The 26,195-nt window shown below is 40.9% G+C and overlaps 1 protein-coding gene across 4 annotated transcripts; it reads right to left on the bottom strand.

The window, feature by feature from the left end:
- Positions 1-661: 661 nt before the first annotated feature.
- LOC110526325 (CTD small phosphatase-like protein 2-B) lies at positions 662-26,195 on the bottom strand. 4 transcript variants are annotated; one of them, XM_036980684.1, is made up of 13 exons: positions 25,948-26,195; positions 14,772-14,962; positions 12,135-12,273; positions 11,804-11,968; positions 11,304-11,528; positions 11,090-11,207; positions 5,344-5,455; positions 4,826-4,912; positions 4,557-4,619; positions 4,363-4,442; positions 3,953-4,079; positions 3,708-3,803; positions 662-3,449 (listed from the first exon to the last, which is right to left on the bottom strand). In XM_036980684.1, exons 2-13 carry the CDS (start codon positions 14,937-14,939, stop codon positions 3,384-3,386), a joined length of 1,446 nt encoding a protein of 481 aa, XP_036836579.1. In that variant the 5' UTR covers positions 14,940-14,962; positions 25,948-26,195; the 3' UTR covers positions 662-3,383. The 4 variants fall into 4 exon arrangements, with proteins under 4 accessions (XP_036836579.1, XP_021462873.2, XP_036836578.1 ...); XM_021607198.2 differs by having other exon boundaries at positions 11,090-11,183; positions 25,948-26,194; XM_036980683.1 differs by having other exon boundaries at positions 11,304-11,537; positions 25,948-26,193.

The following is a 26,195-nucleotide window of genomic DNA, read 5'->3' as shown; positions in this document are numbered from 1 at the left end:
GCATCAGCCCCAAAACGTCACTGCTCTAAAGGAGATCTGCATGGAGGAATGGCCAAAATACCAGCAACAACGTGTGAAAACCTTGAAGACTTACAGAAAACGTTTGACCTCTGTCATTGCCAACAAAGGGTATATAAACAAAGTATTGAGAAACTTTGTAACCAAATACTTATTTTCCACCATAATTTGCAAATAAATTCATTAAAAAATCCTACAATATGATTTTCTGGATTTTTTTTTCTAATTTTGTCTGTCATAGTTGAAGTGAACCTATTACAGGCCTCTCATCTTAAGTTGGAAAACTTGCACAATTGGTGGCTGACTAAATAAATACTCTTGAACATAGTGGGGCAAAAAAGTATCTCAGTGTTTTAACTGGAAACCAGTAGGCCTGCCTACCCCCCAAATAAACTTCCTCAATGAATTTGGAGAATCTATAGCCCTTTAACTCAACACTGCAAAGCCAGTTCCACTGCACCCCCCCCCCCCCTCCCCCAGCTGATTTAAAGAACTCACCATCAAGCTTTGATGATTTTTTATCAGCTGTGTAGTGCTAGGGCAAAAACCAAAATGTGCACCCGGGGGGGGGGGGGGGGGGGGGGGGGGCATCAAGTGAAAATAAACTACCATGTTTAATAGGAAAGAAAAACAGCATGCTGGATAGTTTAACTTTAAAACTTTGTTCAACGCAATTTGGTATGTACATTTTACAACATGGCTAACAAATATGTAATTTTAAGCATTTAAAAATACATTTTAAATACATCTTATTGGAAATTGAAAAAGTTAATTAACACAGTTGCTCTTTTCTGCAGAAAAAGTGCCAAGATCAAAATTTAATTCAGGACTTTCCCACAAAACAAGATTCTCTACATACATGCTAGGTTTCTAACAGTTCAGTGACACTGTCCTAACTAAACATACAGATCTTTGTAAGAAAAACACCATCTGGTGTAAAGTTCAATCTTAATGAATACAATTTAAAAAGTAGATGACATGCCTTTTGAAATAAAAAATAAGATTTTCCTTTAAGGATTTTCTTTTAATGCAAAGCTGCATGTATTGTACAATAAAACAGGTATAATATACATAAAAATGAACTGGATGTACATGTCAAATAGCCCATCCTTTAACAATTACAAAGTAAGCTCTCCCTTGATAGAAAAGCGCCAGGCCCCCTTTAAGGAGCAGGTTCATCCTCCTAGGGCCAACTCTCAACCAACCGCTAAAGTGGGGATGGATAGGGTTGCATATTTGAAAATGCTATAGAATAGGGTGTTCATTATTTATATATATTTTTATAACGGTGAAAAAAATGTTACTCTTTGTGCACCCTTCAAAGCAGAGAAAATCTAAGAAGTTGATAGATCCTTTGGATCATGGACTTTTGATTTGTTCATTTTCCCCCCACATTTTGGGATCAAGCGTGGGAAAATAATTACATTCATAGTCTGGAAACATTGAACGTCGCCAAAAAACAACGTGCCCTGTAATAGACGAGTTACACTAGGTCAGTTCAGTTTTATAGGGCGATGATTTCCAGAAAGGCAATGAGAGAGCAGGCTAAAAGGACTGGTATTCTACTGAGTTTTTACCCTCAGTCTTTCAGATGTTTGGCAAGATGACGTGCATGATTAGCTGGGATAGGGCAGTTGGAGACGCCTAACAATTCAATTTAGAAAAGAAACAGCGCAACTAACAAACGGACCAGAATTTCCTTTCCGGTTTGAGTGTTTTGATCTTAGAGGCTTGATTGTCTCCGACTTAAAACACTTCCAATGAGATTTAAAAAATAAAGACATGGGTGGCGACGTTTGATCATGTTAGGAAGGAGATTTGTATGGCACCATATACATGGAAAATGTATAAGCTAATGTAAAAGTCCATAATATCAACAAAAGGGCCAAATGGACATGGAAAGGTAAACGTTTTGGGTGTAATTTTCTCTTATTAAGCTATCGGTCATCAATAAAGTGTCTATGATCTGGGATCTGGTTAGTCCACATGAAATAACATAAGTATTAGGTACAATTTCTGACAATGCATCATGGTATATTTTTATACAACTCTCCTGGGCAGAGACAGTCAGACATTCATAACAAAAGGTCCTCCAATAATGATGCTTCTTTCTACTGCATTTAAAAGAAAGGCTTTAAAGCCATATAATAAAACCAATTCCTAAAACAAAAAAACTACTAGAGGCAGGTTGGGTTTATACCACAGTGATGAGGCTGTTTATATGCTGGTGGTGCTACACATTGGGCTGTTTCAGGACCATCCATCTGTCCCCAGTAACAGACAGGGGTGAGATGTTGACAGAGACAATCTACATTAGTTATAATTCAATACTAGACATATCCATAAAAATAAAACCTTGGTTATGTAAAAATGTATATTTCAATGTAAAAAAAATACATTGAAATATATGAAAAATAAAAATGTTACTATAAAATAAATGTCAGTAACACTTCACTTGAGAAGTGGGGGACATTTGGTCACAAACAATGAACTGTCCATTGATGTAAATTTCTTGAAAGTTACACTAATTGATAGATTTTTGGCAAAGTGTCCTATAAATTCAAACAAAGCCAACTATTGTTTAAACAGAAGCACACATTTTACAGGAAGTTCTGAATTGGTTCAATTTGATTTGACATAGCATGGGGATATCCTAACAATATTATTTTCCAATCAACAGCCTTGGAGAACATCTACATAAAACATAGCCAGAAAAAAGCAAACAATACAACATTGTGAAATGTGGTAAAAGAACACATTGCGGTTACAATGAGTGTCTACAACAACAAAAAAGAAATTCAGCTAGAGGAATGCATAATGAGATCCTATAGGCTACAGGTAAAATGTTTATAAAATCCCAAGATGGAAAGAAAAAGATGGGCTATGTACCCATACACACTTTACTGGCCATTCCTGTTAAAAATTGGTCTAAAGCCAATGAGTGTCACTGTCAACAGTCCCATGAAAGCACCAAAGGGAGCAAGAATAATCCTCTTCTCAGTCAGCTAACAATTCTGTCCAACCAGACAGACAGCACCTTGGCCCCTCCGATAAGAAGCCAGGAGAAAGAAACTGCTCCTGATAAAAAGCCAGTCAAAAGGAGGAGCCTTCTTGATCTTGCCCACAGTAATGTGATCTAAACATGTGGCTTTATAAATTATTTTTTAACCAGATGTTGCTTAAAAAAAAATGGAGACTTTGCACTTTGTTGTTATCGATGCAAAAAAACTATGTGGGGTAAAAAGAGAGAAAAAGTGAAACCTTCAACAGTAATGGCAATGTTATAATCCAAAAGAGGGCTTTTTACATGTCTGTGTTGGTTTATTCAATCATTCGTTTTTTCTTCTGTCCGTCTATTCCAGGGATCAGTCTGGGGGAAGAAGCTCGTGCAGACGAAACCGTTCTCGAACATGTGGCCTCACATCCTCATTCTGGAGCACAGGAGACAGACAGACTATATTAATACCACGGTGATATGAACCTAAACCGATGAGTTAAAGAGATTATTTCTCTGTCAGTGGCTGACCATTTCATTTTGTAAAAGACATTGGTAGCAGGCTACTAAAAATGAATGTTGGGGGCATTGCAAAGCACATGTCAATGACAGCTCAAGCATGTATGGCTTAGAAATGAAAAAAATATGACTATCCAATCATGATTAAAACATGTAAAATGTAGCTTGTATGTACCAGCTCAACAAGCTTCTCCAAGAAGGGGACAAGCTTCAGGAGTTCGTTGTCATTTTTGTCCATGAACCAGCTCTCAATGGGAATCCCATTGGAAAGCTGTAGGGATATAGAAAGGTATTCTCTATTGGATTGTACAACAATAGCATAACTAAAAACATGCGAATATAATTTAAAATGCGAAATGTAGGCTTAATTACGCTATGCTAGGTTGGGTTACATACGTCACTTGGGGCTGAAAGGCTCACCTGATATGCAAAGGCTTGAGGTGAATTGTCAATAATGACGGTCTTGGACAAGTCTCTTCCAAGGATATTCAGGTCCTTGATGTAGTTCCCTTGTACACAGACACAATGCTCACGAAACAACCTGTGTCTAGGGTTAGTGGAGAGGAGGAAAATCAATCAATTGTTAAGTCTACAGGTCTGTTTATGAATAATTCAGTCAAACCACAATGTTGACAACTGAACAGCACATGGAGGCAGCACGTGCCCCATTTCCCAGCCCCAAAGCCACAATCAACATACAAAGCAACCTCATCCAAACAGAGAGCACTATAAATGCATGTCAAAGCTAAGGCGTGGTATTCTATTACAAAAACACAGCTGATACTGCCAATGCATCTAAATGAAGGGGTAGAAATAAACATTTAACTTACCTAACCAACTGTTTCTTGGGATCCAAGATGTTGAGCAACTTGTCTGCATAAACCTTCTTAGAGGCAGTGAAGAGAATGATCTAACGAGGAAAAGACAACAATACGTTTCTCACTACAGAGTAGCTTAATGCAAGTAACCGTACTCTTTCCATAAACTGTTACAATTAAATAGGAGAAAAGGAAGCCCAGTTTACCTCATAGATTTGAGACATGCGCTCCAGGAACTCTCGGAAGAACGGCCTTAAACGCACATACACCTGCAGACAAGCAAAGTATTAGTTATTTGTACAAAGTATTCAGAGGCCTCTGTTTCTCCTAGAAACTGATTCTGTGTCGCCCACTTTCATCTGTGGCGGTCTACAAAAGCACAGCTTTAGCACCCTCTGGTGGAAAAGTAAAATGCTTCATTATTTCCCATTTAAAATAGAAACACCTCAATGTCAGATCAAGGACTTCTGTATACCTGGTAAATGACATCTTGAAACAGGACCGGGAAGGTAAGTGCTGCATCGTCCAGCTCATTTAAGCTACAGTGCACCAATGTCTCATCCTGGTAGGAATCACAAAAATAGTTGTAAGTTGCAAACCACCATAACAATGCCCTTTAAGTGGATGTACCATTTACACTAAAAGCTTATTTATGCTTGACCCGAAAATGTGGTAGTAGGCTCAATACGGAGGGTGTGACAATTGCGGAGCCTCCGGAGGCATGCAGAGGCCAAATTGAGCCTCCAAAACGTTGTAACAATGCGGAGGGCTCCGTATAGCTTCACATTGACATGATTGGTTGACGGCAGGTGGGGGCAGTCTGTTCTATATAAACAAATTCTCTTCCTTTACAAAAGCAATACTCAACAGCTCTGAGCTGCTCCGGGAAGCGCAAGAAGTATGAATGCCCTGACATCTGCAGAGGCCGTATCACTGTAAAAACTGCACGGCCTATGCAGATGTCGGATTGAAGTGCACCATGTTATCGCTCACCAGGTCGAGGACCAGGGAGAACTCTGGTGTACTGCGAGTCTTTAGTGGGAGAGCAGGCTTCCTGGTCAGCTGTTCGTCTGTCAGTGGAGGTACATGCTTGATGAAGAAATACCTGGACAAAATCAAATCAAACCGTTCAAAGTTAAATACAGGACTTAATGAAATCACGAGGGAAAAAAATATATGAAACTACACTGAACAAAAATATAAACGCAACATGTAAAGTGTTTCATGAGCTGAAATAAAAGATCACAGAAATGTTCCATGATCACAAAAAGCTTAATACTCAAGTTGTGCACAAATTTGTTCACATCTTTGTTAGTGAGCATTTCTTCATTTGTCAAGATAATCCATCCACCTGACAGGTGTGGCAATTTTAAGCAGCATGATCATTACAGGTGCACCTTGTGCTGGGGACAATAAAATGTGCAGTTTTGGGCCTCCCGAGTGGCACAGTGGTCTAAGGCACTGCATCGCAGTGCTAGCTGTGCCACTAGAGATCCTGGTTTGAGTCCAGGCTGTCTCAGCCGGCCGCGACCGGGAGACCCAATTGGCCCAGCATCATCCGGGTTAGGGGAGGGTTTGGCCGGCACGCTCTAGTGACTCCTGTGGCTGACACGGTCGCCGGGTGTTTCCTCCGACACATTGCTGCGGGTTAAGCGTGTCCGTATTCGTCGCAGTGATGAGACAAGACTAACTACCAATTAGACATCATGAAATTGGGAAGAAAAATGGGGAAAAAGTTGGCATGCTACTGCAGGAATGCTACTAGAGCTGTTGACAGATAAATGAACATGCAAATCTCTACCATAAACTGCCTCCAACATTGTTTTAGAAAATTTGGCAGTACGTCCAACCTGCCTCAACAACAGACCACGTGTATGGCGTTGTGTGGGCAAGCGGTTTGGTGATGTCCTTAGTAAACAATGTTGACAACACACAACTGCATTTTATTAACGGGAATTTGAATGCACTTTATTTTACTCGGCAGTTAAGTAATTTCAGAACAAAGTCAATTAAGAACAAATTCTTATTTACAATGAAGGCAACCCCGGCCAAACCCGGATGACGCTGAGCCAGTTCTGTGCCTCCCAAAAACGGCTGGATGTGATACAGCCTGCATTTGGAAAGTATTCCGTCCCCTTGACTTTTTCCACATTATTACATTACAGCCTTATTCTAAAATGGATTACATTATCACATTTACATAAGTAAGTATTCAGACCCTTTACTCCATACTTTGTTGAAACACCTTTGGCAGTGATTACAACCTTGGCTCTTCTTGGGTATGACCCATTCTTCTCTGCAGATCCTCAAGCTCAGTCAGGTTGGGTAGGGAGCGTTGCTGCACAGCTATTTTCAGGTCTCTCCAGAGATGTTCTATCAGGTTCAAGTCTGAGCTCTGGCTGGGTCACTCAAGGACATTCAGAGACTCATCCTAAAGTCACTCCTGCGCTGTCTTGACTGTGTGCTTAGGGTCGTTGTCCTGTTGGTAGGTGACCCTTCGCCCCAGTCTGAAGTCCTGAGCGCTCTGGAGCAGGTTTTCATCAAGGATCTCTATGTACTGTGATCCGTTCATCTATCCTGCCTAGTCTCCCAGTCCCTACCTCTGAAAAGCATCCCCACAGAATGTTGCCACCACCATGCTACAACGTAGGGATGGTGATAGGGTACCTCCAGACGTGACGCTTGGCCAAAGAGTTCAATCGTGGTTTCATCAGACCAGAGAATCTTGTTTCGAATGGTCAGAATCCTTTAGGTGCCTTTTGTCAAACTCCAAGCAGGCTGTCATGTGCCTTTTACTGAAGCGTGGCTTCGGTCTGGTCACTGATGAAGGACAACCATCGCCACAGATGAATTCTGGAGCTCTGTCAAAGTGATCATTGGGTTCTTGGCCACCTCCCTGACCAAGGCTATTCTCCCCCAATTGCTCAGTTTGGCAGGGCGGACAGCTCTAGGAAGAGTCTTGGTGGTTCCAAATTTCTTCCATTTAAGAATGATGGCCCAGAACTTCAAAGCTATAGACATTTTTTGCTACCTTGCCCCAGATCTGTGCCTCAACAATACTGTCCCAGAGCGCAATGGACAATTACTTTGACGTCATGGCTTGGTTTATGCTCATGCACAGTCAGGTAGACTCCAATCAAGTTGTAGAAACATCAACGATGGTCAATGGAAACAGGACGCACTGGAGCTCAAATTTCAGTCACATAGCAAATGGTCTGAATACTTATGTAAATAAGGTATGTTATTTTTAATACATTTGCAAAAATATCTAACACCTGTTTTTACCTTGTCAATAATGGGGTAGTGTGAGGATGAACATGTTTTGTTTAACCCATTTTACAAATCAGGCTGTAAAGTGTGATGTGGAAAAGGTGAAGGGGTCTGAATTACTTTCCGAATGCACTGTAGATACCGTGACAAGATCTGAGGCCCTTTGTCGTGCCATTCATCTGCTGCCATTACCTCACGTTTCAGCATAATTCACAGCCCCATATCGCAAGGATCTGTACACAACTCCTGGAAGCTAAGACCCAGTTCTTACATTGCCTGCTTCCTCACCCATTGAGCCTGTTAAGGATGCTCTGGATTGACATGCATGACAGCGTGTTCCAGTTCCCGCCAATATCCAGTAACTTCGCATAATCATTGAAGAGGAGTGGGACAACATTCCACAGGCCACAAACAGCCTGATCAACTTTATGCAAGGTGTTGCGCTGCATGAGGCAAATAATGATCAACGCCCCTACTTAATTTGTTTTAGCATCTGTGACCAACAGTTGCATGTCTGTATTCCCAGTCATGTGATATCCATAGATTAGGGCCTAATGCATTGATTTCAATTGACTTATATGAACTGTAACTCTTTGAAATTATTGAATGTAGAGTTTATATTTTTGTTAAGTATATTTTCCTTTTTTGTATTCACAAGATAAAAATGTATTCTAAACATTCATATTCTGGCCTTAACCTCTCTGCGCACGGAACCCAGTAGTTCGACAACATACGGTGATCGCTACATAAATAGTCATATTAAACATTCATTAGAATACAAGTGTCTCACATGCTTTGAAAGCCTAGCATCTTGCTAATCCAACTGCGTTGTCAGATTAAAAAAAACGATTTACTGCGAAAGAATACGATGCGATTATCTGAGGATAGAGCCCCATAAAACAACTATTTCAACCAGCACAGGCGTAACAAAATCACAAACTGCAATAAAATAAATTGTTTACCTTTGACGATCTTCCTCTGTTTGCAATCCCAATGCTCATTGTTACACAATGAATGGTCCATTGTTTGATAAAATCTATTTTTATAGCCTAACAAAACATTTTGTGAACCGCGTGTCGTGAATTCCGTCTCATTCCATTTTTCGACGACACACTCGAGGTAAATACACACACAGAACGTGACTTTTCCAGTCATGTTTGGTTTCATTGCAATCAACTGGTTGATTTGTTTGTAACACAACCAAACCTGATGGGTCATTTCGCGGGATGTATTGACTGAAAGAAACCGATTTGAAGACAACAAGTAATGACATTGTGCAAGATTTCTGTCTCTCACAGACGTGTAACTTCTTATTTAAGAGGCTCCTCTGTCCTCCACTCATTACCTGTATTAATGGCACCGGTTTGAACTTGTTATCAGTATAAAAGACCTGTCCACAACCTCAAACAGTCACACTCCAAACTCCACTATGGCCAAGACCAAAGAGCTGTCAAAGGACACCAGAAACAAAATCGTAGACCTGCACCAGGCTGGGAAGACTGAATCTGCAATAGGTAAACAGCTTGGTTTGAAGAAATCAACTGTGGGAGCAATTATTAGGAAATGGAAGACATGCAAGACCACTGATAATCTCCCTCGATCTGGGGCTCCACGCAAGATCTCACCCCTTGGGGTCAAAATGATCACAAGAACGGTGAGCAAAAATCCCAGAACCACACGGGGGGACCTAGTGAATGACCTGCAGAGAGCTGGGACCAAAGTAACGCCTACCATCAGTAACACACTATGCCGCCAGGGACTCAAATCCTGCAGTGCCAGACGTGTCCCCCTGCTTAAGCCAGTACATGTCCAGGCCTGTCTGAAGTTTGCTAGAGAGCATTTGGATGATCCAGAAGAAAATTGGGAGAATGTTATATGGTCAGATGAAACCAAAATATAACTTTTTGGTATAGACTCAACTCGTCGTGTTTGGAGGACAAAGAATGCTGAGTTGCATCCAAAGAACACCATACCTACTGTGAAGCATGGGGGTGGAAACATCATGCTTTGGGGCTGTTTTTCTGCAAAGGGACCAGGACGACTGATCCGTGTAAAGGAAAGAATGAATGGGGCCATGTATCGTGAGATTTTGAGTGAAAACCTCCTTCCATCAGCAAGGGCATTGAAGATGAAACGTGGCAGGGTCTTTCAGCATGACAATGATCCCAAACACACCGCCCGGGCAACGAAGAAGTGGCTTCGTAAGAAGCATTTCAAGGTCCTGGAGTGGCCTAGCCAGTCTCCAGATCTCAACCCCATAGAAAATCTTTGAAGGGAGTTGAAAGTCTGTGTTGCCCAGCAACAGCCCCAAAACATCACTGCTCTAGAGGAGATCTGCATGGAGGAATGGGCCAAAATACCAGCAAGTGTGTGAAAACCTTGTGAAGACTTACAGAAAACATTTGACCTCTGTCATTGCCAACAAAGTATTGAGAAACTTTTGTTATTGACCAAATACAAATTATTTTCCACCATAATTTGCAAATAAATTCATTAAAAATCCTACAATATGATTTTCTTTCTCATTTTGTCTGTCATAGTTGAAGTGTACCTATTACAGGCCTCATCTTTTTAAGTGGGAGAACTTGCACAATTGGTGGCTGACTAAATACTTTTTTGCCCCACTATATCTGTTTATTATACCTGTACCTCATATGTGAAACTACTCTAACTGAACATTTTCAGTGACACTAACTCTGAATGGGAGCCCCCAGTGCCAAGGTGTCCATCCCCCACTGAAGCTGGTTCATCCAGCTCCTGCCACAAGTGGTGTTAATCTGCCCAAATGTATTTCTGCAGGCATAGATGTGCTCTGGCACCTGGCATCAGCAGCATAATATTGTGTCGAGGACTGAGGGTCTTCCAAATATTGAAAGTGTTATTTTGTAAATGTATATATTTTTTTCCTTCGTGTTTTTTTGCGGGGGGTGTGCTAGAATACCATTTTGGTATTTTGTATATAGTTATTCCATTCAAAATGTATAACGTCACCAATTTGGCCACTTGGATACATTTGGGCTACTTGTGTGGGACACCTGGGCCACTTCATGATAAATGTCATGTAGCACACTCATTTTGGAAGTTATCATTCTGAAACTTTGCACAAGTACTGTTTCCCTCGTGTTTTTTTCTCTGAAATGGTCCCCATCATCCTATCTGAATGTTTGTTTTATCTTGTTCATTTTAAAGATGATACAACAATAAGAAAAAACAAGTGTTTTTTCCATTGTATTTTCTAAACCAGATCTATTGTGTTATTCTCCTACATTCAATTCACATTTAATAACTTCAGAGTGTTTGCTTTCAAATGGTACCAAGAATACGCATATCCTTGGTTCTGTGCCTGAGCTACAGGCTGTTAGATTTGGGTATGTCTTCAGGCGGAAATTGAAAAAAGTAGGGGGTAGCTCTAAAAGGTTATTAACTAAGGCTGGAATATTTTGCTTAGAGGGAGCAGATTTGTACTTACGGGTCAAAGACCTCCCAGTCTTCCTCGTATGTCCCCTCTGCAGGGGCTGTGGGCTGTGTCACCACATAGCCTCCTTCTGGAGGGGCGCCTGGGGCTGAGATGATAGGAAGGAGGAGACCAAGAGAAATGGGAAGGAGAGAGTGAAGTGAGAATGATCCTTGTCCATAATAACTTGGACTCTATACCAAGAAGACATTCCTTTATCTCCAGCTACCTGTGAGAGCAGGCATGTCTGTGACGACCTCCTCTTCCTCGACAGGCACTTCTGGAGGATGTGGAGCCCGCAATGGTGGCAGCATGTCGCTGGGGTAAAGGGGCATAGTCGTACACACTTCCTCTGTGGAGGTGGCAGTGCAGGTGGGGGTTTCCTCCACAGTCTCCATGTCCAGCTGCTTGACGATCTCCTCAGCCTCCAACGCCTGGTCTGGGGAGTCCGAACCTGACGTAGCTTAAAATTACAATAGATTACTATATATACACACACACTACTTATTACCATAGTTCGGCAGGGAAGTTAGATTTGACCACAATATAAAAAATACAACATAACAAATGAGCGTCATACAAGGTAGAATGAAGACCGAGGTAATATAGTAGGCCATTTACCAGTGCAGGGAGTAGAGACAAACATGGAACAATTTAGGCAAATCTAACAAGTCAAGTTTCTGCAGAGTACTTGGCACTCTTCGACCTAGCATCATTTTGGGGTATTACCATTTTTATTTGCTGGTGAGAAGAAGTTGAAGACTGGAGAGAAGATGGTTCCCAGGAGCGTGGTTCTAGGCGGACTGGTCAAAGTCTCTGCCGCCTCCTCCAGCTTCCCATTGGGCTTCACAGGCTTACAACTCGTATCATGGTTCGTGTCATGGTTTGTCGCTTCTGTGGTTTAGGGTGAGGAGCAGGTAAGAACAACATGATACGTCACTTTATCAAGACATGCAAACTCCTGTAAAAAGGCCTGTTGGTGTGCAAGGTATGATTACTGAATAGGATAAGGTTTTGTTCCCATCTTTCAATTAATCCTCCACTCCCTTTCCAAACTCACCCCCGTTGACCGAGTTTCTCCTGCTGACCCTGGAGATGGTCCTCCTGGGGGCATCGCCACCTTGTGGTGTGGAAGAGATCAGGTTGTCGTCGACATCGCAGGTGAGCCGTGTCTTCTTCGCTGGGTTCTCCTGCTCTACCTGAGGTAGAAACACAACTCTCATAGCAGAACTGAAGGAGCAATTAACTGTAGAATTAAACCCCCCCAAAATCTTTCAAAATCTCTTACAGTATTCCCAACATTTATTTTTGAATAAACCCATTAGCAGAAGGCCCAAGGAATTCTGACTCGTATCTGGTTGGATGGACAAAGGACTTGTAGTACGCCAAGTGACAATGTTCCAAGACATTGTCAAGAAAAAGAACACATGCCTTCCTAGGGGGATTATTTCTCTCCTGAAATATTGTTTCAGCCAACCCTACCTACCTACTTGGGCAACACAATTAATCAAATTCAGATATCAATATCGCAATTTCTGTACAATATTCATATCGCAAGAGGCTGAGATACTCTTTCTTTGACCTTCCTTTAAAACAACAAAAACTAGACCATGGTACCATTACCAATAAGATGCCCTAGATTCCGTTCATTCACTCTCTACATGCACAGCGGAAGCTGACCAATCACTAGCCGGGGTCGCACTCTCTGCATGGCATGCACATGCTGGCTCATCACAAGTGTCCCACAGAGCACGCAGTTAGATGCTGGTGAGGAGAGAAAGGGCTTTACCTCAGTGTTTCAGAAGCATGCGTGCTGCTCGTGCTAACGAGAAAGGCGATTTGGTGCCAAAGGGCGCATATTCAGTGGTATGGCAATATTCGGCTACAGGCAAACCAAAGTCAACCAAATGTGTTGTGCAAAAAGAGCCTCAGAGTTGTGGCGACAACAAGAGGCAACACATCAAAAACACTGTCATTTGAAGAACCATCATCATCCCCTACTTCACGACGACTGCATGGTGAAGAAAAACGCACCAGACAGTAATTACGCTCCTTAGTAAAGACAGCAAAGATAAGTTGTGTATGTATAGTACATGTTCTTTATGTGCTCTTGAATAAAAATCTATGTAAAATAAATAAAGTAAAAAAGCTCCCAACAGCTGCAAAGACCCTCAGCTAGACACCTATGTTAAACAGGAATTGACAAGTATAACGCCCTACGAAAAAACATCCCACAGACGTCACCCAGAAGGGCTATCACCCAGCCAAAGAGTTTCCCAGTTTCACATTTACAGTCAGCAAAGCTTAAAGAGGATAAACAAGCTGGACAGGATACAAGACTCTGTCACTCAAGTCACCATCCCAACGCTGTATAACAAAATTAAGGGACAAGTTGAAACAGAGCTCACATGATTATTACACGACTACAACATAGGCCTGTCTTTGGTCTAATACAGGTATCCCAAAATGGGTGCAATGTGTCAGGGGTACGCCAAATAAAAATTTGATTCACCCCCCCATTTTCAAACATGGGGTTATACATTTGGGTGATGTTTTCTCTCACCTGAATGATCTGAATCTGAGATTACAGGGACACTCCGCAACTATATTCAATGTGCGGGACAAAATTGAGGCTATGATTAAGAAGTTGGAGCTCTTCTCTGTCTGCATTAACAACACAAAGGACTTTCTTTCCATCATTGTATAAGAACCTAATTATAAATCATTTGTAGACTGCAAATTGACCATAAGAATCTAAAAATATATAATATTTGACTAAAACATAATTTTAAACTTTGTTTACATTTGTATACGATTACATCTATTATTATGGGTGGGAATACTTGGGAAAATATGTCCTAAATTAAAATCACTTTGCTGATTTCCTGGTATTTTTAATCTATGTTCAACAATGAAAATGGTAATTTCCTGGGGCTCAAACGAAACGACCTGCTAGGCAAATCTGACTCACCAGTTAAAGAACCCTGCTATATTTGATGATCATGTTAAATTAAGAGTACTACACCTACATATTAATAAACCTATGTATAACAATGTTGGAAAACATTAGCTTAATTTGGTTTTTGTATTCAGTTAGCACAGTATGTATTAACTCATCTCATTTTAGAAGTGATGTTTTCGACCCAGACACGTGTTTTAAATATGTCTGACGGAATTACAATGTTTTCACCCGAAATCACAATATCTGGCCCCAAAAAATGTAATTAAGAATTTTTCCCAAATTGTAAAGCCCCATTACCTACTATCCTTCTACAATCTCTAGAGCCACCGCTAAAATTGGAACACTGAGTTTGAAGACAAATCGCTGCATTCCACCATGCATTTCTAGGGAAACATGACACTGGGTACTAAAACAGACTTTACTTGTTAAATCTGGATAGGGGCTAAATAAAGGTCTAGTTGAGGGGGGTGCTAAAAGGTGGGGCTTACATAAATGCTAAAATGTTAAACTAGGGACATGTAACTTCGGTGATCAAACAGCTGTAGAACGTTGGAGGAAATGTTACTTAGGGTGCCAGTTAGGCGCAGACACTCAAATACATCCCAGAGACTGCACCCTACTCACTATATAGTGCACTACTTTTGACCAAGACTCATAGGGCTCTGGTCTAAAGTAGTGTACTATATAGGGAATAGCATGCTATTTCGGAGACAGATAAGAGACAGCACAGCTTACCTTCACAGCATTGCCTCTGATTAATTGCTTAATGGTGGACAGCAGGCCTCTCCCGCCACCTGTCGGCGTGCACTCCTCCACTTCTGAATGCCTCCGCTTGGTCCGGGATGTGCGGGGCGCATGGGCAGGGCTCGACTGCTGAGATGCCTTCCGCATTCTCAGCCTCATTGTTTTAAGAGCCACATGTAAGACTGGAGGACAGACAGGGCAAAGCGGGTTGATGGGCAAAAGCAGAGAAATGGTGCGGGGGAGAAATAGGAAGAGTGGGAAAAAACAGTTTGTTAGTGTAAGACCTGATTTCCACCCTCTTCATACAGTCACATGATACACAGCCTAACAGCTAAAAAGGAGTGGACAAGCTGGTGATTTGAAAACCCTCAGTGAACAAAACACACCAGCAGAAAAAGTGCTGCTTTTGCTAACATCTGGTTGCATTCAAGACACCATTTCCTCTGCATCACAGTACATCATTGCTGCCTACTTCAGTGAATGTGTTTATCTAACAACTGATGGGACAAATTGATCACAAAAAGTATCTGAGGACATTAGAGATAATGGAAACAATAGGTCCATCTTACCGAGAGAAAAAAACATGCATAGGGAAAATGACTTACTGTAAGTAACCACAGCACTCTTCTCTCAAGGAGCACACCCACCCACCCCCGTGCTTACTTTCACATGCTGACCAAACTAGCTCCGCATGTGTGCATGTTGATTTTGTCTATCAACACCAGATGGGTTCAATATCAAAACCAACTATATTAAATTTGGGGACAGGTCGAAACACGCATGAAACATTCATGGACATCTAGCTAGCTTGCTGTCCTGGGAGATAAAGTGGGTTATTTTACCTGAAATGCATATGGTATTTTTTTGCTGGATCTTGGTAGAATTTTGGCACATTTTGAGTCACACAAAATCATGACATGTCCAGGACCTATCAGGCACCATGCCAGACAGTGGACACAGCCCTCTCTATCCACCACTCCCATTGCACTGCAGAGAAACCCACTGCTTCACTACATCTGCATTACATTACCATGGGGCCTGGCCTAAACAGTGAACACACTTTCTCAACAGATCCTAATATAACAAAGTCCATTTACTTCTGAGAAGAACCTTGGAATGTGAACACACCATCCCTTTTTTCAGTCACTAATGTAAAGTTTCCATCCCTTGTCAAAACGTGTGAAGGACAATTTATTTTATTGCCCAAATGAAATTAGCAGCTGATTACAGGGTGGGGATTCGGGGAACATATGTGCCTATAACATGTCCATAGATACAAGACAAGTAGCCAGACTTATTCAATACATGCCACAGGGAGGATGATTTCCAAATTAACACTAGTCTTAACAGCTATTGCTTCGTCACGGTGATGTTGAACTAGCATGACGGAAATGTTATGTGGTACTATTGATGTAATATGACAGCATTAGTGTCCTTGTAATGACTGCAACCCCCATGGGCACAGGGGTGTCAGTATGAGCAACGCAATGCCGCAATGGAGAGGGGAGCAAAAAGGTTAGCAACAAGTCAGAGATTAAAAATAGCTTCAAATCCAGAGAGTAAAAAATGTCTTATACCTAGACAATAATATAACCAGTAAATAAGATTATTTATGAATGAAGGAAAGACCTAGCTCTCCGTTAGGCTAAGCCAGGCATCAAACAAGGCCTGCGGACCAAAACCAGACAGTGAAGCATTTCAAACCAGAAGGCGCACTGATTTGCGATGTCTATTCATTTTGGCCCGCTTCCATACCGCCCATGATGCGCTGCGCTATAAGTCACAGAAAGCACTGCCAACATGCTGCACGCTAAACAGCACTGCATTGCCACACACACGCCTGCATGCTTTATCGCATCACTAATGGCACTGACCAAATCTACCGGACCAAAAGTTTAAAAAGGTGTTGTTGGCTTAATGTCCATGCCAAGTTTCCGTTCCAACTGACCATTGCAGTAGCCTACAGAAAATGTCCTTTGTTGTCAAAAGGTTCAGATAAATGGATTCACATGCAAGTGTAAATGACTAAAGGACCATAGGGCACACAAGCGATTATAAATTAGTTAACAGTTGAGTCCTCTGCTTTAAGAAATTACACGTGCATCTGTGAATTGCTCTGCTTTCGTGTGTCCCGTTACAGCACGCAGCAATGTCCTCCTAGGCCACAAACAGTTTTGCAGTCTGGCTTCGATTTTTAAAGCGTAACAATTAATAACGGAAAAGCTAAACCTTTCAATAAAACACATTGCAAAGGAGAAATGTAGGCCTATGACAATATTTGAGCAGTAGCCTAGGCTACAACAACCTAGTTACGTTGTTATTTGGAGTTAAATACTTTGACTAGGGTCACAGCATATTTTGCTCATCTGCAAGCATAGCAGCAAAGGCTGGAAAAATATTATTCAATCTCTTGTTTTAATATGTTAACATTTTATAGACAGCATCCTATGTGCATAAGTGGGTCGTGGTTGTACACACGTTATTTTTATAAAAACAAATAGGCTAGGTCTGGCCCGTGAATGTTGTCCCCCCCCCCCCCCCCCAATATGGCCCATGTGTGGATTTGAGTTTGACATCCCCGGGCTAAACCAGCGAAGGAGCCAGCAGATACAGCACGCCTCAATTTTGCCTGCAGAACTCAGCATGGATGTAAGAGCCAATGAACACGAATCACACACACATACAGTTCCTCTAGTCACAGCATGCCTATGTTTTTACCATCTCAAAGCATGACTCATTCACAGCTTCCAACAAACCAAGGATGCAGCCAGCAGCAACACTATACTGGGGAAGAGGATTTCCTTTCTCTTTATTTAAAAAAGGAAATGTATGGATATATAACACACATCAAGTAAGGTTGCAGATAAAGCTAGATTTTTATGAAATATAGTAGACAATTTTCACTGCCCCCAGATTACAACCAGCTGTTACACATGCTACAAAGAAAATGGCATATAGTAGCTAGATGCTAGCTATTTGCACATACACACGCGTGCGTTCTAAAACAATACTAAAAAAAAATGTTTGAAGCGGTGTGAAAACCATTGAAATGACCTCATGCACACATAGCTCAGCGGTGTGACAACGATGCAAGTTGTTACAAATCTAACAACCTCATTTTATCGTGGCTCAGTTTACCCTACTGCAGGGTTACTCAACTAAATTCTTACAGGGGCCAGATTTAAAAAGGGTTATTTATATTATAATCTTATAAAGCACTTTCATTAAAATTAAATGTCGCTAGAAGTTCATTTTGAGTGCTTTAAGACCAGCCCAATTCAGTGCACCAAATGGTTTTACATAATGGAACACAGTTGACCTGCATCACATTAATAAATTTCTACATGCATCACTTCATCTTGTTTTTATTTACACATAGCAAACATTTTATGCATGGTATATCTCAGTTTACCAACATCAAATTGTGTCCCATTTTCAATATAATAAGTTGTCATACATTTTCTGTCTACTTTTGTTTTTACACAGAAACATCTCAGTTGACTAGCTTTTGCAGAGGTCTCTCTCCCATCTCATCAGTAGAGAACTGGTGCCTATAAACTGCACCACCTCTGTGGGGACCTTAACTTTGTAACAATATTTTATGAGTTTGCTTTCAGTTTATCTTAAAACTCTTGACATCACAGGAGTGATGTGTACTGTTGACCGAATATAGTTGTGCAGCGTAGAGAAATGGAAGGTTTTGTTTGAGCTTAAAAATCAGGAGAAAATTAGAAAACATTTTCAAAATAACTGTTTTATACCTCCCCTGTAGTCCCAAATTAATGTCAATTCAATTGATTGAAGATGTCACAAAAACAAGACGTCATACGAGCACCTCAAGCACTTACTAGATTTTTGTTGGATTTCTCATGGCGGCAATCACTGAAAAAAAGCAACCATCTCGTCCCTAAGCTCTCATAGGCTGCTCTCGAGAGGATTATTACCCTTGCTTAGCCACCAAACAATATGTAAAAGTAAATAATGATGTCCAGCAGATCACAAAACAAGCGGTGTTGCAGGCTAGGCTGTTGATCGGATGAAGTTTATGATAGCTGTGAGTTAAACACCGTGGACTGAATTAAGCCCAACGCACGCTCTGGTGTAGTGATCTCATCTGTGGTGAAAGAGCCGATAGGCGGGCACCCCTATTAGCAGCTCGGAGTGGCTGTAACTGGTATGTTGGATTATATTAATTGACAGTACGTAAATGGGCAGGGCTACAGGAAAACATCTCTCCCATTAGAGAATATTGAACGAGGGCTCCCTTTGGTACTAAAAATCCAATTATGAAAAAAAATATATTATATGAAGGTTCAGAATTTATCGAAGGGCCATTCTAAATTGATAAATGGCCAGTTGAATAGCTCTGCCCCAGTGTATGACCAAATGAATACTTTTTTTTGAAGGAGTGCATGAAAGGTTCAGTTAAATTGTTTGCATCAAGACCAATCTTGAGTTGGCCTGGTATCCAAACTGAATTTCTCAACATACCCAAAATACCTCAGTTTGTTGGTTATAAAAATAATATTTATGGAACAAAAGGAACATTTGCTGTCTAACTGGGAGTCTCCTCAGTGAAAACATCCGAAGAGCAAAGGTAAACGGTTAATTTGATTGCTTTTCTGATTTGTGACCAAGCTTCCTGCTGCTAGCTGGACATAATGCTATGCTATCGATAAACTTACCCAAAAGCTTGTCTTGCTTTGGCTGTAATGGGTAGTTCCAAGATTAAACATCTTGGAAAATTGTCATAGCTTTAGAAGCCTCTGATAGGCTAATTTATATTATTTGAGATGTACCAAGACTTCAGAAAATAATTGTAGACCTCCACAGGTCTGGTTCATCCTTGGGAGCAATTTCCAAATGCCTGAAGGTACCACGTTCATCTGTACAAACAATAGTAAGCAAGTATAAACACCATGGGACCACACAGCCATCATACCGCTCAGGAAAGAGACGTGTTCTGTTTCCTACAGATGAACATACTTTGGTGAGAAAAGTGAAAATCAATCCCAGGACAACAGCAAAGGACCATGTGAAGATGCTGGAGGAAACAGGTACAAAAGTATCTATATCCACAGTAAAAACAAGTCCTACATCGACATAACCTGAAAGGCTGCTCAGCAAGGAAGAAGCCACTGCTCCAAAACCGGCATAAAAAAAGCCAGACTACGGTGTGCAACTACACATGGGGACAAAGATAGTACTTTCTGGAAAAATGTCCTCTGGTCTGATGAAACAAAAATAGAGTGGTTTGGCCATAATGACCATTGTTATGTTTGGAGGAAAAAGGGGGAAGCTTGCAAGTCAAAGAACACCATCCCAACCGTGAAGCACGGGGTGGTAGCATCATGTTGTGGGGGTGCTTTGCTACAGGAGGGACTGGTGCACTTCACAAAACAGATGACATCATGAAGAAGGAAAATTATGTGGATATATTGAAGCAACATCTCAAGACATCAGTCTGGTCGCAAATGGGTCTTCCAAATGGACAATGATCCCAAGCATACTTACAAAGTCGTGAAAAACATTTTTTTCATTTATGTAAACTTCTGACCCACTGGGAATGTGATGAAAGAAATAAAAGCTGCAATAAACCCTTCTCTCTACTATTATTCTGACTAGAGATCGACCGACTATGACTTTTTCAACGCCGATACAAATTATTGAAGGACCAAAAAAAGCAGATATAAAATACACTTGATTTTAATGGGATTTCAGCCGCAAGAAGTTAAACTTATCTTATAAAAAACAATCAACCTTAACATAATCACTGGTTAACTACAAAATGGTTGATGATATTACTAGTTTATCTATCTTGTCCTGCGTTGCATATAATCGATGCGGTGCCTGTTAACTTCTTGCGACTACCAAACCCGTATCCGGGAGCGTAATCATAGCCTCAAGCGCATTACCATAACGCAACGTTTCCTATTCATGAAAATCGCAAATGAAATAAATATATTCAAACACAAGCTTAGCCTTTTGTTAACCACACTGTCATCTCAGATTTTCAAAATATGCTTTTCAACCAAAGCTACACAAGCATTTGTGTAAGAGCATTGATAGCCTAGCATAGCATTAAGCCTAGCATTCAGCAGGCAACATTTTCACAAAAACAAGAAAAGCATTCAAATAAAATCATTTACCTTTGAAGAACTTTGGATGTTTTCAATGACGAGACTCTCAGTTAGATAGCAAATGTTCATTTTTTCCCAAAAAGATTATTTGTGTAGGTGAAATAGCTCCGTTTTGTTCATCACGTTTGGCTAAGAAAAAGACCGGAAAATGCAGTCACTATAACGCCAAACTTTTTTCCAAATTAGCTCCATAATATCGGCAAACGTTGTTTACAATCAATCATCAAGGTGTTTTTCACATATCTATTCGATAATATATTAGTCGTGACAGTTGGTTTCTCATCAGAAGCGAATGGAAAAATACTGCAGCTGGAGATTACGCAATAATTGCAACAGAGGACACCAAGCGACCACTTGGTAGATGTAGTCTCTTATGGTCAATCTTCCAATGATATGCCTACAAATACATCACAATGCTGTAGACACCTTGGGGAAAACGTTCATGTTAGCAGCCAATATTATCTAAATATGCAGGTCTAAAAATATATACTTGTGTATTGATTTTAAGGAAGCATTGATGTTTATGGTTAGGTACACATTGGTGCAACGACTGCTTTTTTCACAAATGCGCTTGTTAAATCACCTGTTTGGCGAAGTAGGCTGTGATTCAATGATAACTTAAAGGGATCGTTATGACAGCCAGTGAAAGTGCAGGGCGCCTAATTCAAACATAAATCTCATAATTAAAATTCCTCAAACATACAAGTATTATACACCATTTTAAAGATACTGTTAATCCCACCACAGTGTCCGATTTCAAAAAAGCTCTACGACAAAAGCATACCATGCGATTATGTTAGGTCAGCACCTAGTCAAAGGCACAGCCATTTCTCCAGCCAAAGAGAGGAGTCACAAAAAGCAGAAAGAGAAAATGAATCACTAACCTTTGATGATCTTCATCAGATGACACTCATAGGACTTCATGTATGTTTTGTTCGATAAAGTTCATATCTATATCCAAAAATCTCAGTTTACATTGGTGCGTTATGTTCAGTAATGTTTTGCTTCCAAAACTGCCGGTGATTTTACAGAGAACCACATCAATTGACAGAAATACTCATAATAAACATTGATAAAAGATACAAGTGTTATGAATGGTATTATAGATATACTTCTCCTTAAAGCAACCGCTGTGTCAGATTTCAAAAAAGCTTTACGGAAAAAGCACACCATGCAATAATCTGAGTACAGTGCTCAGACACAAAAACAAGCCATACAGATACCCGCCATGTTGTGTAGTCAACAGAAGTCAGAAATAGCATTATAAATATTCACTTACCTTTGATGATCTTCATCAGAATGCACTCCCAGGGATCCCAGTTCCACAATAAAATTTTTGTTTTGTTCGATAAAGTCCATAATCTATGTCCAAATACCTCCTTTTTGTTTGCGTGTTTAGTTCACAAATCCAAATTCATGAGGGCGAGCACTAGGTCCAGACGAAAAGTCAAAAAGTTCCCATTACAGTTCGTAGAAACATGTCAAACGATGTACAGAATCAATCTTTAGGATGTTTTTAACAAATCTTCAATAATGTTCCAACCGGACAATTCCTTTGTCTTTAGAAATGCAGGTCGCTCTCACGGGCTCGCGCGAGACTGAGCTCATGGCATTCTGCCAGACCTCTTAGTCAAACAGCTCTTATTCTTTCCCCTTTCACAGTAGAAGCCTGAAACAAGGTTCTAAAGACTGTTGACATCTAGTGGAAGCCTTAGGAAGTGCAATCGGATCAAATTTACACTATCTTGTATAGGCAAAGAGTTGAAAAACTACAAACCTCAGATTTCCCACTTCCTGGTTGGATTGTTTCTCAGGTTGCCTGCCATATGAGTTCTGTAATACTCACAGACATCAAACAGTTTTAGAAACTTCAGTGTTTTCTATCCAAATCTACTAATAATATGCTATCTTAGCTTCTGGGCCTGAGTAGCAGGCAGTTTACTCTGGGCACCTTATTCACCCATGCTACTTAATACCGCCCCCCAGCCATAAGTTAATTCTAGCTAGCACCTTACCGTGGCTCCTTGCTGCACTCACATAACAGGTAGTCAGCCTGCCACGCAGTCTCCTCGTGGAGTGTAATGTAATCGGCGTCCAAAAATGCAGATTACCAATTGTTATGAAAACTTGAAATCGGCCTTAATTAAAAATCTGCCATTCCGATTAATTGGTCGACCTCTAATTCTGACATTTCACAGTCTTAAAATAAAATGGTGATCAAAACTGACCTAAGACAGGGATTTTTTTACTAGGATTTAAATGTCAGGAATTGTGAAAAAACTGAGTTTAAATGTATTTAGCTAAGGTGCATGTAAACTTACGACTTCAGCTGTAGCTATCCTCTTCCTTCATATCTGAATGAATGTGGCCATTTCTAGCAAGCAAAGTAAGTGATTTATATTTTGCTTGTGTACTGCCATGTCATTAACATAGCTCCGTTTGTCACTGGTGCAGGCTAGTAAATATCCTAAACCTAGCCATCTACTGTAGACTGCAAACTAAAACCGGGGAGAGGGGGGAGGAGAGTATTCACTTGCTTTATGTACACACAAATACATATTTCCACATAGCTGATGAATTTACATTTGTGTTCTATAAAGACTAATTGTGTCAATATGGTGTGAATATTGTAGAAAATTCCTCAGCCGTTTTCCATATTAAAAAGTGGAAGTGCCACTTACAGCTCACCATTTACAGTAGCCCACAGGAAATATGTTCCTCCACCATGTACAGTAGGTTACAGGCAATATGTTCCCCCACCAAGTGAATCATATACATTTTGATCTTGCATCGGGGGCTTTCCTTATATGCGGGGAGCATGAACTGTAAACTAACAAAGATATTTTAGAGTTAAAACCCATGTATATTTAATCTCTACAGGATCGGAGCCACCCAGGACATTTGAGCTAACGTGCGCTAATATGATTAGCATGATGTTGCAAGTAACAAGAACATTTCCCAGGACAAACATGCCTTATATGGGCAGAAAGCTTAAATTCTTGTTTATCTAACAGCAATGTCCAATTTACAGTAGCTATTACAGTGAAAAAAAATACAATTTTGAGGAGAGTGCACAACAAAAAATGTATCACGGCAACTGGTTTGATACATTCACCTCTGAAGGTAAATAATGTACTTACATTAAGTTATCTTGCTCCGATTTGTCATCCTGAGGGTCCCAAAAATAAAATGTAGCGTAGTTTTGTTTGATCGAATCAATTTAGGTTCTACATTTTGAATCCCTGCTGTGGCTGCCACCCCCCGAAAATGTGAAAAGGGTGTCCGATCCTTAAGAGGTTTTACGTAGTAAGACGTGAGGGTGTGGGATATGTCCAATATACCATAGCTATGGGCTGTTCTTAAGCACGACGCAACACGGAGTGCCTGGATACAGCCCTTAGCAGTGGTATATTGGCCATGTACCACAAACCCCGAAGTGCCTTATTGTTATTATAAACTGGTTACAACATAATTAGAACAGTACAAATACATGCTTTGTCATGTCCGTAGTATACGGGCTGATACCACAGCTGGAACCATTATATACTACTACAAAGAAATTCTAGACTGTGTGGTTCGAGCCCTGAATGCTGAAAGGCATGGTTTTTCAGACCATATACCACAGTTATGACAAAACATGTATTTTTACTGGTCTCATTACATTGGTAATCCACTTATAATAGCAATAAGGCACCTCAGGGTTTTGTGAAATATGGTCAATATACAGCGGTTAAGGTCCGTGACCCAGCCTTCAACAGCCCTTACATGTGGTACATTGGCCATATACCACCCACCCTCGGGCCTTACTGCTTAAATATACAGCACCAACTACATAAATATATGTTATTAAGGTCCATTATCTGCTACCTGGACTTTAATTGTGGGCTCTAGAAAGAGTTCCCATAGTGACTGCAGCAGCCCATTCATTCGCCCTCACTACTGTTTGGTGGTGGCGGTGTATCGTCCCATAACATGTGGAAGGTATGGTTAGATGAGGGGATGGTCGATCAAAATGAGTGGAAAGTGGGAACACCACGCACACTTCATTGATATGGCTAGTTAGCTAACTAGACAGTCTTCTGGCAAGTTAATCGAATTGTCACTGTTCAAAATGTTTCTTCTGACTCCTTCGTGTAATGGGCCAATGCTAGTTGCAATTCAAAAGAAAACACGGAAAGCTTTCACACTTGGTCCAGAGCTAATTACCAACTAACTTTTTCTATGTCCATGGACAGGCAGCCCTAACCAGGATAGTATACAGAAAGTGGGCGGGAAATTAAAGCTTGCTACCGACCACTCGTGTCCAGGTAGAAGGCCGTAAAAGCAGGACGCCAATAGTAACTAACTAGTTAAACATCACGCGAGTTCGCTGCTAGCAAGTAACAAACCTCGTTCGAAAGTAGCGCGCGATGTTAGTTCACGTTAGCTAGCCGTGGCGGCTACCCCGCTAGCAAGCAAAAAAACACAGCACCTAGATAACTAGCTACTGTACCTGCCATTTCTCACTGTCCATTTTCAACTGAGAAATGTTAGCGGTTTAGCTATGCAGTTAGCTGTTAGAATATCTAGCTAGCGAAATTAAACTTAGGTTGTGAGTGGCTGGACAAGCAATATTTTAGCACCTTCTGTCCAAAGGCAAATTTGACTAGCTAGCTTGTTGCTAACGTTAACTAACATTAGCAAAACTTAATTAGCTAGCACTACCTAAACTTTGCTAGCTGATTAGCTACCTAGCTTGGCAACATGGATCTAGTCAATTAGCTGTTTTAGGCAAGTTAATCAAGACTGATGTAAATGTACAAGAAATCAAACCAAAATGTACAAAACCATTGACTAATTTTCCGCAGCAAAATGGTTACATGTTAGCAAACCAGGAGGCCGAGATTTTAGCAAGACAGGGTCAAGTTGGCTGGCTAACTACTGTACGTTAGATTGCTGTTGTCCATGCCTTGGGGGCGAGAAAGGAAAATATTTATTTGTACGTCACTCACACATGCTGAAAGACGCTTGAAATAATCCCTACTTACTTTACAGTACTCCACAGTATCTCGAAAACGAGTTGACTGATCAAGCACTGCTGGCTGCCACGGTGCGGACAGCAGCTGCTTCTTCTTCTTTTTCTTCTTGTTTCCTCTCTGCTGTGCTGTTTTTATGAACCGTCTAGTAGCTGATACTGCGATGTGCTCCCAGACGCCATTTCCCGCCTCCTCACCCACACTCTCTCGATGCAGATACCCGGATGACTGAGGACCGCTTGAGCCAGAGGCGTCAATGA

Source organism: Oncorhynchus mykiss, chromosome 6 (assembly GCF_013265735.2).
Source record: "Oncorhynchus mykiss isolate Arlee chromosome 6, USDA_OmykA_1.1, whole genome shotgun sequence".
Classification (NCBI taxonomy): Eukaryota; Metazoa; Chordata; class Actinopteri; order Salmoniformes; family Salmonidae; genus Oncorhynchus; species Oncorhynchus mykiss.
The sequence above is the reverse complement of the archived record's forward strand: the minus strand, read 5'-3'. Positions and strand labels throughout refer to the sequence as shown.